We start from the raw sequence: 13,701 nt of genomic DNA, 5'->3' as shown, positions 1-13,701 counted from the left end.
ATCACAACGACATTGCCGATGCCCAAAGGAGCCGCCTGGTTCGGCTATTGAGGAGTCCGGCCCAGGTCCTTCCGCGGCCGTCACCTACCCTACTGGACATCGGGACATGACAGGCCCGTCCCTCTTCTTCTGTTTTTTCCGTCTGCTACCTCCCTCGTAACTAAGACCCGCGGATGCCTGATCTTCAAACCAGCCTGGGTGCAGCTCTTTCATCACTGGAAGGCTCTGGATGGTGGCAGACTGAACGGGGACGAGATTCCACTTTCCGTTGCATCCCTCTACCCACTAGGTCGCAAGTAACTGCTTGCCCTGACGCTTTATCACCTACAGCGTTTTCCGGGTCGAAGGTGAGTGCCATGGCGCTATTTCCTCCAATGTACTCGCTTTCCCGCCTGCCGACCCGGAGATACTTGCTCTCCCAGTTCTCGGTGCTGCCTCGATGCCCCCCCCCCCCCATGCTGGCCGTCTCCTCAGAGGTAATCCGCCTTGATCCCGTCTTCTGTGACCTGAGAGTCCTTTACAGGTATGGAAGTGCAGGAGCTACGCCCGGTGGATTATCATCACCGATGCCCCTGTGGTCCGAAGCCTCTGCATGCCTCTTCTCCCTGCCTCCTGCCTTTGACTCTGGAACTGCGTACCCTCCTTTGACTTCTCTCCTCTTATGCACTTAATTCTTACTCCCTGGTTCGCATCGTGGAGTTTTGTCCCTCTGACTTTTGACTCGCCAGCCATTTTGTTGCTGACCATCGCAGATCCCCCGTACCTGGACCCGCCATCTTGTTGTACTCATGTCTTTTCCCCCTTTCCTCCGCTCTTACCCAGACGATCCTCAAAGTATTTCTCCCTCCTTCTGGTCTGCTCTACTCCCCCCCGCTCCCTCCTATCCCCGCACCCACTTTCATAACACCATTTTTATCCCTTTCTACCTTCTCTCCCTCCCTTTGAATTTTTCCACTATCCTTGTTAATTCTGCGCAACTCTGTCTCTAAATTACTGTACCCTGACCGTATGTTTTTTTTTTTTTTTTTTTGGAAAACCTTTATTGAACAGTATGTGCAGACAAATACGGGCCTACAACCCTCAGGCCGGCCTCGACAATGAAGAGCACATCAGCAAGTAATTACACTTCTCAGCGACAAAGCAGTAAATCAACGAGTAGAACAGGTTACATTATACACAATCGTGCCGCTAAGCGTCAGGATGATGAGGTTTAATTTTAAAATAAAGTCCTGAAATGAGTCCGTAGCAACAGGTCTGGAAGGATCTGAATCAGAGCAAAGCAGTTAGGACTTATACTGGGCAGCGATCACAAGAAGGGTCAGCAAGCATTATCCATAAGGCAAGCGATCGCGCTGAGTAGAATCAGGATAGTAAAGAAGCATATCAAATGGCGATCTCCAAACGCTACCCAGAAGCACCCACTCCCCCCACAGACCCAAGAAAGAAGAAAGGAAGGAGGCAGCTAGAAGGGCGAAAATAGGAGAGAAGAGAGAAAGAAAGAAGAAAGAAAGAAAAAGGAGGCCCATAGAAAGAAAAAAACGACAAGGAAATATACCCCCCACCCTACACGCATGCAGAGGCTACGGCCTACCCCCCCCTAGCAGTGTGTCTGTCGCCCCAGAAGAGTACCCGAAATGTAGAAGAAGAATAAGAGAAGAAAAAGAAATAGAATGTCACGGTTGATCGGAGGAGGGCCAAGGATTTATATAAGCAAGCAAAATCGTTACCCGTGGTCACCCAACCCCAGGCCCCAACCTGACACCCACTCCACAATTACCTCCAGCAGTCACAAGTCCCAGTCCCAGTCTTATATGTCCCAATGTGCAACAAGAAAGTCCCTTTCATCAGCCTTGGCCCCTTCGAATCTGCAGTCCAGAAGAAACCAGTGTCAGTACCGCCAGCTTGGATGATGTGGACCGCCATGGAGACCGTTGCAGAAGTTGAGGTGCAGAAGACAAGGCAAACTGGAGTGAGGCTTGATTGTAAGGAACCAAAGGATGCACCATTTCCATGCCACGGTTGGAGCACCAGGAAGCAGGACGATGTACGAGATCCAAAGTAGCAGCCGGCCGGTACACAGGAAGCAAGTCCAGGGGGACGCTCGAGAATGTGGCACCCAAGGATAAAGGGGATGGGGGAAGCGACGACGGAGACTCGAGCCCCGGCCGCACCAAGGAAGCAGTATTGCCAGACTCCTCCAGAGATGAACCGAGGAGTACCACAGCGAGTTCTGGGACACTTCCCCCCGCCACCGCCTCAAACCCCAATTCGAAAGATCCACCGACAGTCGGCTGAAGATGTGGCTTAACACGCCGCACTGGAGAATCCCCATGGCCAGCCAACAGGGCCCCATCAAGCCGGACCCCCAATTCAACAGTAAAGTCGCGGAGGGCCGATCGCAGGTCCCCCAGTGCAGCCAGGATGTCGCAGAGCCTCAGCGGTGGAGCAAGGATGGAGGGTGCTGCCATGTCCGCCATCTTAGATGAACAACCATTGAGCGCCCCGGGAGGCAAGCCCCCGATACCAGCCATCGGTATCTGGAGAGTAGTGAAATCGCTGCGAGGCCCCGATGGTGCAGGAAACGTGGGACAGCCGGTTGGAAAGAGGCTGGAAGGAGAAGAGCAACTGTAGCACAGGGAGACCCTGCAAGATCAGGGCGTCCGTAGCAGAAGATGGCGGCCGCTGCTACAAGCTGCAACAATGAAGCGATCCCGGCCCCCTTCAGCTGGGCCGGGATACATGAAACGGGAGCCGGAAACAATGTTGCGAGCGAGTCGCGCTGGGCTGCTGAACAGGGAAAAGGTTTCTGTGATGAATCCGCCAGCGCCGCGCTCCAGGTCCGGTGCACCGGCTCCTCCCTCTCCGCAGCAGCCGCTGCTGTCGTAGTCGCCACCGGCCGTCCCCACCTAAGCAATGGCCCGGCTGCTCCCTCTACATCAGGCCGGAGTGGTGACCGAGGCTCAACACCGCCGTGGCAGGTCCGTTTTCGACCGAAGACACAGCATCGTGGTCAGGAGTGCAGCGCAGGTAAGCGTGGTGCTCGGAGGCACAGGATTCTAACAGGATCTCGGCGAGGGGCGTCAGGACCGGCGGAGCCGAAGAGCTAGGCACCCATCTCGGCTGCAGGCTAGGCTCCTCCCCTCGTTTTGTGACCGACCGTATGTTTTTTGCTATGTTTTCTTTTTGCTTGAGTTGAATGTCTTTCTCTTTTCGCCGGCTCTGCCTTTACCCCCTCAGGTTCTCTCCCCTCCTCCCCCACCTATCCTTCTAGTCTTATTCATACCCCCCTTCTCCCTCTCTGCCGCCTAGGATTTGGCATTCACTTTGAAATGTTCGTGTAAAATATCTAAATGATTATTGTTGTAACTTGCTGTTGTTCCTGATGTAAGGCGTTCTGATCCCTCCAGGTCCAGCCAGCGCTATATAAAACTCAATAAATAAATAAATTAATACTCCAAGAAGAGAGCAGTGCTGGAGCCCAAACACGACATGACCATGCCAGTTGTTGCCAGCTCTGCCCTCGCATAACACATTTTTTTCAAATGTTCTACACTTAGTATTCCAGTTGATTCTCTTGTAGCGTTTTTTAAGAGGATGTCCAATTACACCACATGAACTGGTTTTGCAGATCCTGTTAAAGCACGTTGACATGGTGACTTTATATGTTATAATTAATCAGAAGAGCTCAACTGTTTGTGTGGAATGATTTTATCATAAATTATTGGTTATTTAAAAAAAACAGTAGGACTATATTCTGGTAGGCACCATTGATAAATCCAGCATGTTATTCTTAAAAGATGGGGAAAAGGTATGTTCTGAGTAATAATTGATAATAAAAGTGTCTGTATGCTGTATCGGTCTCGACGCGAGAGTGTATTGCAGTACATTAGTGACTGCTATTTGACGTCATTGATTTACTATATATTCCCCTTCCGTTCTAGATGAACCGCCCCATGAAGAACCCAGAGGACCAAACAGGCAGATATTAGAAGGTAACATCTGACAGAGTTTCTTGCTTTCCCATTCTATGTGTCCTCGTTGTTTTGCATATTTATGGAATTTTAAACCCAGGAGACGCCCACACACCAGTATTTAGGGATAGTGTGTGACTGACGTCAGCAGGAGCAATACGACCGTGGGTTGGGGGCATTTGAAAGAATAACCATTTTTAGCTTTTCTTAGAATCAATTCTAATTTCTTCTGTCTGATTGAGGTCTTTAAGCTCTTTCTCGGAATTCGGAAGAGGCAGCCTTCCAATGTTATAATTCTAAATGCTGGCTGTCCATTTTTTTGGCTTCCTTGTTTTTTTCAGAAGTATTTTATACGGTTTCCTGGGTATACTAAGGCACAATGAAGTCAAAAAGTATTATATATGTTTTACTTTATATTCTGATACAGAGCTTTGCCCTTTGGTTTGAGGGCCCCCCTCATTCAATTTCTTATACTAAGGCACACACAGATACTAACCCCGTAGTACATACTATTTCAAATTCGTATGACAACAGCAAATTGGTACCTGCTTATTTTATTATCAGACTGCTATGGGCACTTTATTAGTCTTCTCTATAAATATCATTGCCAATTTTGCATTATTGCGACCTATTTGAGAGAGTAATTGGCTGATATGTATGAAATGTTAAAGAAGTCCACCATAGTTCTCGTTGTGGTTCCATTTCCTTCTAATTCGAATTCTCGTGTTATGCAACATCATCAAAGTTCCTTACCCTGTACTATGCATGGACATGGCCATTTGGGCTGATGGGCAGCAGTGTGTAATTTATAGTGGTCTACTGTGTGATCTATCTTCTTGAACGGTTAGCTTTATTGTAATTTTGTGAACTGCTATTGGTCTGTTCTCTCGTATCTTTGAAGATGTCAGATGTGTCTTAACTAAGGTGATGTGTTTTTGAATGAGTATGTTTCACTTAATAGTCCATTACCTTTTGTTTTCCACGCAAACTGTGTCAGGTGAACGTCATTTGCTGTCTTACTTAGGCTGTCATGCTTAATACAGTAGTTGAGGTTTGAGGAGGATTTCTATAATCATATACATTTTGATTTAAGTGTGATAAATAGTTATTTTTTGTATTGCGACCAGTGACATGATCTATCTCATCTATGTTGTCACTAGTGAAGCATCCGTGTCATGTGATGTCACAAGTAGATAACTGTGAAGGGCATTGTTGAGGAGCTATCTTAACTGGATGAAAAGCACAGCTTCTTGAAGTCAAGTTTAACATCTAAACACTACCATGTTTGTGGCATGTGTAGCTGTAGATACACATTCTCTGCATACTCCTGCCATCTAGTGTTGGACTTGTATGTGTGCAGTCTTGTTTTTCTTCGAAGAAGTCTTTCGAGCCACGAGGTATAATGACTCCTACCATGATTGGTAATGTGCAAGGGCATCGACTCCACTGTTAGGTTGTTTTCCGCACAGCGGGTGAGAATGAATGTGGCGCATAGGAAAGCAGAAAATGATGACCATGAAAAAGAAAGGCATCTGCAAAAACCCAAGGCTTTTGGGGTGGAGGGTGGGTGCATGTGAATCTGCAGCACCACATGCCACCAACAGATGCTTACAGGGTGCTTGCAAGCTCTGCTCCCTCCAATGCCGCAACACACCCACTCAATAAAGAGCTTTGTCCTTTACTAATAAAGCATTGATGTGCACAATTCCTTAAGTTTGAGCCTGTATCATGGGACCTTGCAAAGAATTGACTGTGACTGTAATCACTCAGTTGGCATGATCAATGCATTTCTATTACACACTGAGTTGCAATCATGTTTAACCCTGTGGCCTAGATAACCAACTCCTGTTCCACATGCAGCTTTATGTCTCATGGCTGCAAAGAATCTGTCCTGACCATGTTTTTTGATATGCTTAGCAAACGTTCTTGCATCAACTACATTTCTGTATACAACTGCCAACATAGGCTCTTGCCTCTCAAGCTGTGAGGCATGAATAATTGTTTATAGCAAGGAGCAGCTCTTTGGATTACAATTTACCCTTTCAAGATGCACTGCCCTCAGTAGAGTCCGATAACCCTCATATCTCTCTCATCCTAGTTAATATTTGCATTTTCTTCCTCAACTTGATAGCTCTTTTAGGGACAAGGAATTTCCTTTCATTGCATAAATAAACACGCATATCTAGCTGAAAACAGGTATTTAAATCCCAGGAAGACTTTTCAATGGTAACATCTGGAGTTAGGTATCTTGCATACTCGATAGGGAGAAGCGACCTCAATTTATTCTTGAAAAAGAGGGCTCTGATAAACTTCTATGGTGGTCCCTGAGAAGTCTTTTTGCATCTGATTTTCCCTTCCTCCCTCACAGCCTTTATGACCGCATCCAAAACTTACTATCCAGGTAGACTGTCACCTGTAAATGAATGTCTAAATCCGTTTTAGTCACAGCTCCCGTGCGGTGCAATCTGTGCCACCGCACAGGGCGCTGACTTGGGGTGGGGGAGTCATTTTTACACGTATAACATTTTAAAAGCACCTGCTGCCCCGTTCCTGACCACCAGCTATTTACAGGCATCAATTAAAATGTCAAGATAGCTCCGGTGATTAATCGACTTCCTGGAAAGAGAACGGATGTTTGTCTAGTGGAAATTTTGACTCATCCTAAGGTAGCGCAGAGGGTAAAAACGGCCTGCTGCTAAGAACTTGTATCATCAGAAAGTGCATATAATTTCAATAGGTCAGTGGAATACTGCTTCTGTAAGAGAGCTATTTCTGTTACTTCTAGTTTATAAGTCAAAATCCTAATATAGAACATTGAACTATTAACTGTCATCAAAAAGCTGCATGCAAACTTCAAGGTATATGTTATAGCTATATGTTTTTTTACACAGTCTTTCATTAGCCTAATCTTCCTAAAAGGGTTCATTTAGCTAGAAAACAAATCGTATTATTAAAGAGAACCCCCTCACAATGATGTTACGTTTTAAATTCAGAATTTGTGCTTTTCCAGAATAAGGACTCTTACACTATATTTCTTATCAGTATCAATAACATGTAACTTCTATACTACACCTTGTAGTCCTGTCTGATGTAACATTTCATAGAAACTGTTTACACACATATGATTGTCTCTGTGCAATGTGTGCGGAATGTAAAGTACTCTGACACCTTACACTGGTATCAATGGTGCTATTAAACTAAATAAATCTGAGAGACATTGGTTATGGAGACTTGAGGGGCACCGTTTAAGGGTGCTAGTGAGGGAATCCATGAAAGAGGTGGCCATTGGGAGGGGTACCAACAAACATTGTCGACAAACATTGTCGCACAGGGCGCCACCAGTGTTAAAGCCAGCCTTGCTGCTTATCATTCATGTCCCTCGCCTTGCTGCTTATCATTCATGTCCCTCGCATTGGTACTTTAATCACCTTGGAGGCAGTCGGTGTCGGTGGTACCGCCCTGGCCTGGATCGCTAATTTTCTCTCTGATCGCACGTTTCAAGTTTTTTCTTCCACATCTGTTTCATCTATTCTCCCTTCCTCTCACGGTGTTCCCCAGGGGTCTATCCTTAGTCCCCTTTTCTTTAACCTGTACGTGAGGCCTCTTGCTTTCCTGGCGGAACAGGCTGGCCTCACAATTTATTCCTACGCTGAGATGACACTCAAGTCATCTACTCACTTTCCACCAATAAAAACAACCCCTTTTCCTCTCTCCAAGTTGGGCTGAAACACATATCGGACTGGATGCTGAAGCATAAACTAAAACTAAACGGGGACAAAACTGAGCTGGTCCTGTTTGGCCCAGACACCTCTCTCTGGGGCCCACACCACTGGCCTCCGGAGATGGGTCCTCTACCCATTCCATCAGTGTCTGCTCGCAATCTTGGTGTGATCTTCGACAACCAACTCACTTTCAAACAACACGCTGTGAAAGTCTCAGCCACCTGTACTACCATCATCAGGTGGCTGAGAAAGATCACCTGGATGCTGCCTGCGGACACCTTGAGGACCGTAGTCCAGGCTCTTGTCATTTCACGCCTGGACTATGGGAACATCCTTCTCCTAGGTGCCGCCAAAGAGGTAACCAGGAAGTACCAGGTGGTACAGAATATGGCAGTCCGCCTGATCTGTCACCTTCCTGCCAGATCCTCGGTCACTCACCATATGCGGAACCTGCACTGGTTGCGGATTGAAAGCAGAGTCAACTTCAAAGCACTTTGCTACATGCACAAAATCATGACTGGTAGAGCCCCTCGCTATCTCTCTGCTCTGGTGCAGCAATATATCCCCCCCCCCCGTACACTCAGGTCCTCGACGCAGAATAAATTTAAGATCCCGCGCATCAACAGAGCCAAGATGGGAGGACACTCGTTTTCCCTGCTGGCCCCATCCTTATGGAATTCTCTTCCTCAATCTCTGCGCACTGAATTGTGCTTTCTGAAATTCCGTAAGGGAATAAAAACTTGGCTTTTCAACAACGAATGTTATGATCTTATGTTCCTCCCTCCCTTTCACCGTTCAGTTTGCCCTAGCGCCGGGAAACCTCCGGGTAGCTGCGCGCTCAATAAATGTAATTATAAAATATATAAATCAGTTCCAAAATAGACTATGCCAACTCCTTCCATTTTTGCTCTTGTGGCTAAAATAAAGAATACCACTCCTACTTTGAGTGTCTGAGCAGGTCAGCCCTTAACTCACTTAGCACCACTGAAAGGAACAAACAACTCCTTACATTTCCAAAATACCTTTATAATTTTACAAACCCTCTAAACTTCAGTAGGTGTGAACATACCTTTACCTCTGTTTTTCCTTTTTTTACAACCTTCAAAGTGATTTTCTCTGTGACATTCACTTGAAAATTGTAACTTTTGCAACAGTTTGTCATAAAGCATTATTTAACATTAATAATATGGTTCTGCGTTAAGATAGACTTCTCAAAAAAAGGACTTTATTTACCTTTGGCAGAAAAAACAATGGGGTTACAGAAGGTATGTCTTGGTTGGCCCAGCAGAGACCCAACTGCCATACTGTGAGACCACATTGGTAAGGGACGTTCCACTGATCTAGCTCTCACGACTAGGCATAGTACTCGGGTAAAAATACTCTGCCATCCAGATGATAATTTTAGGTTTTACACAGAAACAAACTGGGAGCTTGGTTCTGTGAAACAAAATGACAATGGTCCTGACGAGAGAGGGAGAGAGAGGGTGATATCAATCATTGTTTTAAAGCTCGGACTTCTAGTGGAATGGTCACCAGCAAGCCATTTCCGACATAGAAGTCTACTGAAGCTCCACTGTTGGAATCCGTAAGTACAGCTTCATTGTATGATTACTTATAATCTTTACAAACATGTTCACAGTAAAATACATCCATTTAAAATTGCCACCTTATAAAATCCAGCCTCAAAATACGACTAAAATATGGCGATGAAATGCACAAACTGTTTCAAGTATATTTTTAAAACAGACCTGCATAGTTTCTGAAGAATACGAAAGTGCTCAGGGTTAAAAAATCCTCAACCAAGATATCACAAGCAAGTACGAAAATATTGATGGTATGCAAATTTCAGGCTTAGTAATCTAACTGATGTGCAACAGTCCGCCACATACAAGTGTAAATACATTCCACCTATGTACATGGGCATCAAAGTGGAAGGTGCAATGATGTATAATCCAACTGATGTGCAACAATCTGCCACATACCAGTGCAAATATGCTCTACCTGTGTACTAGGCTGTCAAAGTGCAAAGTGCAGTGATGTATAGGCCTAAACAAGCAAGCTAAGGCGGTCCTCTAAAGTGCCACATGCTGATGCAACAGCCATTGATATGTTCTAACTGTGTACTTGGCCTTCAAAATGCAAAGTGTTGTAATGTATAGGCCTAAACAAACAGTGCTAAAATAGTAATCTAAAGTGCCAGATTTGCCAAATTAGATGTACTTTTTGTCGCAGAAAGCTGGCGTACTGACAGATCCACCCCAGACATTGCATTGACCCTCCCACCTGGGTATCACATTTTCAGACTGGACCGTACAGGGCAGGTAGGAGGCGGACTTGTCATCATGATAATAAGTGAACTCAATTGCATTATCAATGCTCTCCCTATCAAGGGCTGTGAAAGCCTCTAATTCTCAATCACCTTGTCTCCAACAAATAAGTTTTCAGGGCTTTTAATCTATAGACCCCGGGCCCTTATCAATAGCCTACCGGATTTCCTAGCTAGTACTCTGGTAAACAAACCGCACCCCACCATAGTAGGGGATTTAAACGTACACTTCGAGGATAAGAACCTCCCTAGTGTCAAAAGAATGTAGCTAGAATTGGAGGGCCTTCAACTCTCACAGTTGGTCACATCTGCCACACATTTCAAGGTTCATATACTTGACCTAGTTATATCAAATGACCCAAATATCGTAGTCACTCCACCAATATCAGTGCCCTGGTCAGATCACCACCTAATTCCATTCTATTTAGATAACAGACTAAGAGAGAAGGGCAAGCCCCCCCTCCCCCTTCCATCAGTAGATATGAAGAAAATAAGGTGGGCCAAGTTGAGCACAGAGGCTTGGGGGAACATTTGTGCACCCGTGGCTACACCAAACTACAAGGTATCGGAAACAGTGGTAGAAGCTTATTCCAAATGGGACATTCAGATAACGCAATCACTGGATAAAATAGCTCCCAAAACCTCCATTAAATCAAAATCGAGGCCTATAATGGCTCCATGGTTCACCTCAACTACTTTCCTTAAAGAAAGCTGTAACTAAACTGAACCAGACTGGAGGAAATCCTATGAGGCACATCTTATAGTAAAGTACAAGGTGGCAAACTGATCCTAATAATCAAATGGGGAAGGTTCACTTGTCCTGCATGAACCACGGTATGCAGGAGATAAACAAAGTGTCTCCGATAAAAATCCCACATGCATGTTTTGGGAAGTATGGGTAGCGGTATATCTTGATTCTCCGCTCTTCATCATACACGTGTGTGCATAATCATAGGGCTAGTTTTGGTATGCAGCCTCCACCTGGAGGATCTTGCCCATGGTTAAAAACAGTAGTGACCCAGTGATGTGGGGACAAAACTGAACTGATGGTTCTCAGCAATAAGGTAATCCCCAGGCCATTAATCAGCTGGCCCAAATGCCTAGGTAACATACCCACCTCAACAGAATCTGGGCTTCTGGCTTGATTAGGACCTAACAATGGCCACCCAAGCCAAGAAATTGGCAGGGGTATGTTTTGGAATATGTAGAATGCTCCGCTAAATCCTGGAGCGTATTCCCCTAGAGCTCAGAAAGACAGTAGTCTCCTCCTTGGTCACATCATGCCTCGACTACGGAAACTCACTTTTCTTAGGGGCACCCAAATTCGTGATCAACCGACTCCAGGTAGTCCAGAACACTGCAGCAAGGCTACTGTGCAAGGCCCTATCACAGGAAACCTCTCAAAGCGCTACACTGGCTTCCAGTGGAGGCCATAATCAAATTCAAGTCACTCATCATGACCTACAGAGCTTTACACAACAAGGGCCCAAGTAAAATTAGAAACCTGTTTACCATGCACGCCCTAAATAGAAGCCTGAGATCCGGCTCTGAATGACTGATAAAAACCATAAGAATCAGGAGAGCCAGATGGGGAGGTAGGTCATTCTCCATCCTTGCACCCAAGTTGTGGAATTCATCTTGTTTTCTGACAACGGGAGCAGCATTTCGGAAGTCAATCAAAACATGGTTATTCCAGCAGTATCACTAATCTTTCTTTAGCCTTCTTGGAGCAGTAATCTTGCAGCGCTGGGAAGCCCTTGGGCAGCCATGTGCTCTATATGCTCTGTTATGTTATGTATGGGTTATTATTGAGCTCATATATCACATAAAGGTCTTGTAGCGCTAGCCTGCAACAAGAAACTCAGAACATGCAAGTTTTAAGAGACTTGCGTAACTTTCTGTGGTCGGTGTCAATTCGAAGATGAAAAGGGAGAGTGTTCCACAGCGTAGGGGCAAGACAAGAGAAAGCTCTATAAATCTGTCGATCAAAAAATCTGATGCAACAGACTGGAGTGTGAATGTGCTAGCCAAACATTATGCAAGATACCCTGTTGACCAAACATAATCAAACTAGATAATTCTGATCTTGTGCTGGTTTTAAGATTTATGAAAGTGTGGACAGCCCATTGAAGCTCACAGTCCGAACTTTTCTTCCAATTATGAGCGCTCAATTATAAGCTCAATATTCTCACATCGCAGTCCACCGACTGGTTTCTCGTAGGAGCCTTCCAGCTTCTGAGAAGAACTTGCCAAACTGGGCTGGTTCCATTGGGACCACTGTAGTGTAAATGACTGTCAGCACCTCTTTGGATGTTCTTGCCTCATGTTGCACAAAGATTGGCCTTAGGTAGGTTCACCTGTGACATAACAGTCCCGGGCAACAGCATACAATGTGTGCAGCTGATTCAGAGTGGTATTGACATAGCTTGTATAGCCCACGACCTTAGGTCAAGTTCTTCCGGTGAGCCCTGTATTCCCATATAGGTATGTTCTTTAATGCTTGTCTTCCAAAGTCTGCTTTCAGATAAGGTCGGCAAAGGATAACCTTGTGTGATATCACAAGCCCCTGTGCTCCTCTAATTCTTTTGATTCATTTTATATCAAGTTCTCCTGAGGCTTTCTTTCCATGCTCTGTTGAAGGTTTTTTTAGTCTGACTGTTATGAACGGAACTGTAGAGTATGCCGAAGCCAGATCTAGTGTGATTCTGGCCTTGCCAAGATACTTTGCCCAGTTAATTTTTATCCAGAAATATTGCGTCCAACGCACCTTGCAAAGAACTCTGGATCTGCCTTAGTCACCCGGTGATGGAACTTAATTCTATCTTTTTTACACTCTGAATGTTCATGTTTACCAAATCAAACTTGAGACGTATCAAGTGTTTTTTTTGGGGTGCTAAATATTTTTCCATATGAAGCTGTATGGCTGTGCTCTAATGACTCAGTGAGCCTGCTGTGAAAAGCAAGATGGCTGTAATTTAGTGTGGGTTGTAATTTTTCCCTTATGACTCTTCGGCTCTGCTCTGTCAAGTGACTGTTTAAATTCTGGTGTAGTTTGAATATATGGTATTTGCTGCTTTTCCTGCCAATGCGGTAACCTACAGCAACGTTTTACCAGTATCTGAAAGCCAAACCCCAAGATAATTCTTTTGTAAGCTGCGCCCATCTCTCTTTCTATTCCTGTAAGCGGCACCCTTTTCACTTTTTATTCCTGGATTACATGCTGTACTTTTTATTCCTGGATTACATACTGTACATTATTTTAAGCTGCACCCATCTCACTTTTTATTCTTGTACTGCACTGATCGCTACCTCACATATTTATATACATTTTTTGTAAGCTGCGCCCATCTCTCTTTCTATTCCTGTAAGCTGCACCCATTTCACTTTTATTCCTGGATTACACCAACAGCTACCTCTTATATTTTGGTTATGCGGGTTGATCACTAGTGCCACTTTTGTACTTTGTAACTTACTGTATGCATTTGCGCTACTGCAATTACACATACAGCTACCTCTTATATTTTGGTTATGCGGTTGATCACTAGTGCCACTTTTGTACTTTGTAACTTACTGTATGTAATTGCTCTACTGCACATTCTTATATTTTGGTTATGCTGGTTGATCACTAGTGCCACTTTTGTATTTTGTAATTTACTGTATGTATTTGTTTTTCTACACACTT

General features: G+C 44.9%; 1 protein-coding gene across 2 annotated transcripts in view; it reads left to right on the top strand.

Moving 5' to 3' along the window:
* The window catches only part of SLC30A7 (solute carrier family 30 member 7), a 285,774-nt gene that overhangs the window by 126,505 nt on the left and 145,568 nt on the right, over positions 1-13,701 (top strand). For both annotated transcript variants that reach the window (XR_015308328.1, XM_086954376.1), the window contains exon 7: positions 3,942-3,992. Coding sequence is in view for 1 of the 2 variants with exons in the window: in XM_086954376.1 (XP_086810502.1) it covers positions 3,942-3,992 (51 nt within the window). In the remaining variant the exon portion in view is untranslated. The remainder of the gene's footprint in view (positions 1-3,941; positions 3,993-13,701) is intronic.

This window comes from Lissotriton vulgaris, chromosome 1_1, assembly GCF_964263255.1.
Source record: "Lissotriton vulgaris chromosome 1_1, aLisVul1.2, whole genome shotgun sequence".
Lineage (NCBI taxonomy): Eukaryota > Metazoa > Chordata > Amphibia > Caudata > Salamandridae > Lissotriton > Lissotriton vulgaris.
This window is presented reverse-complemented; position numbering and strand designations above follow the sequence as displayed.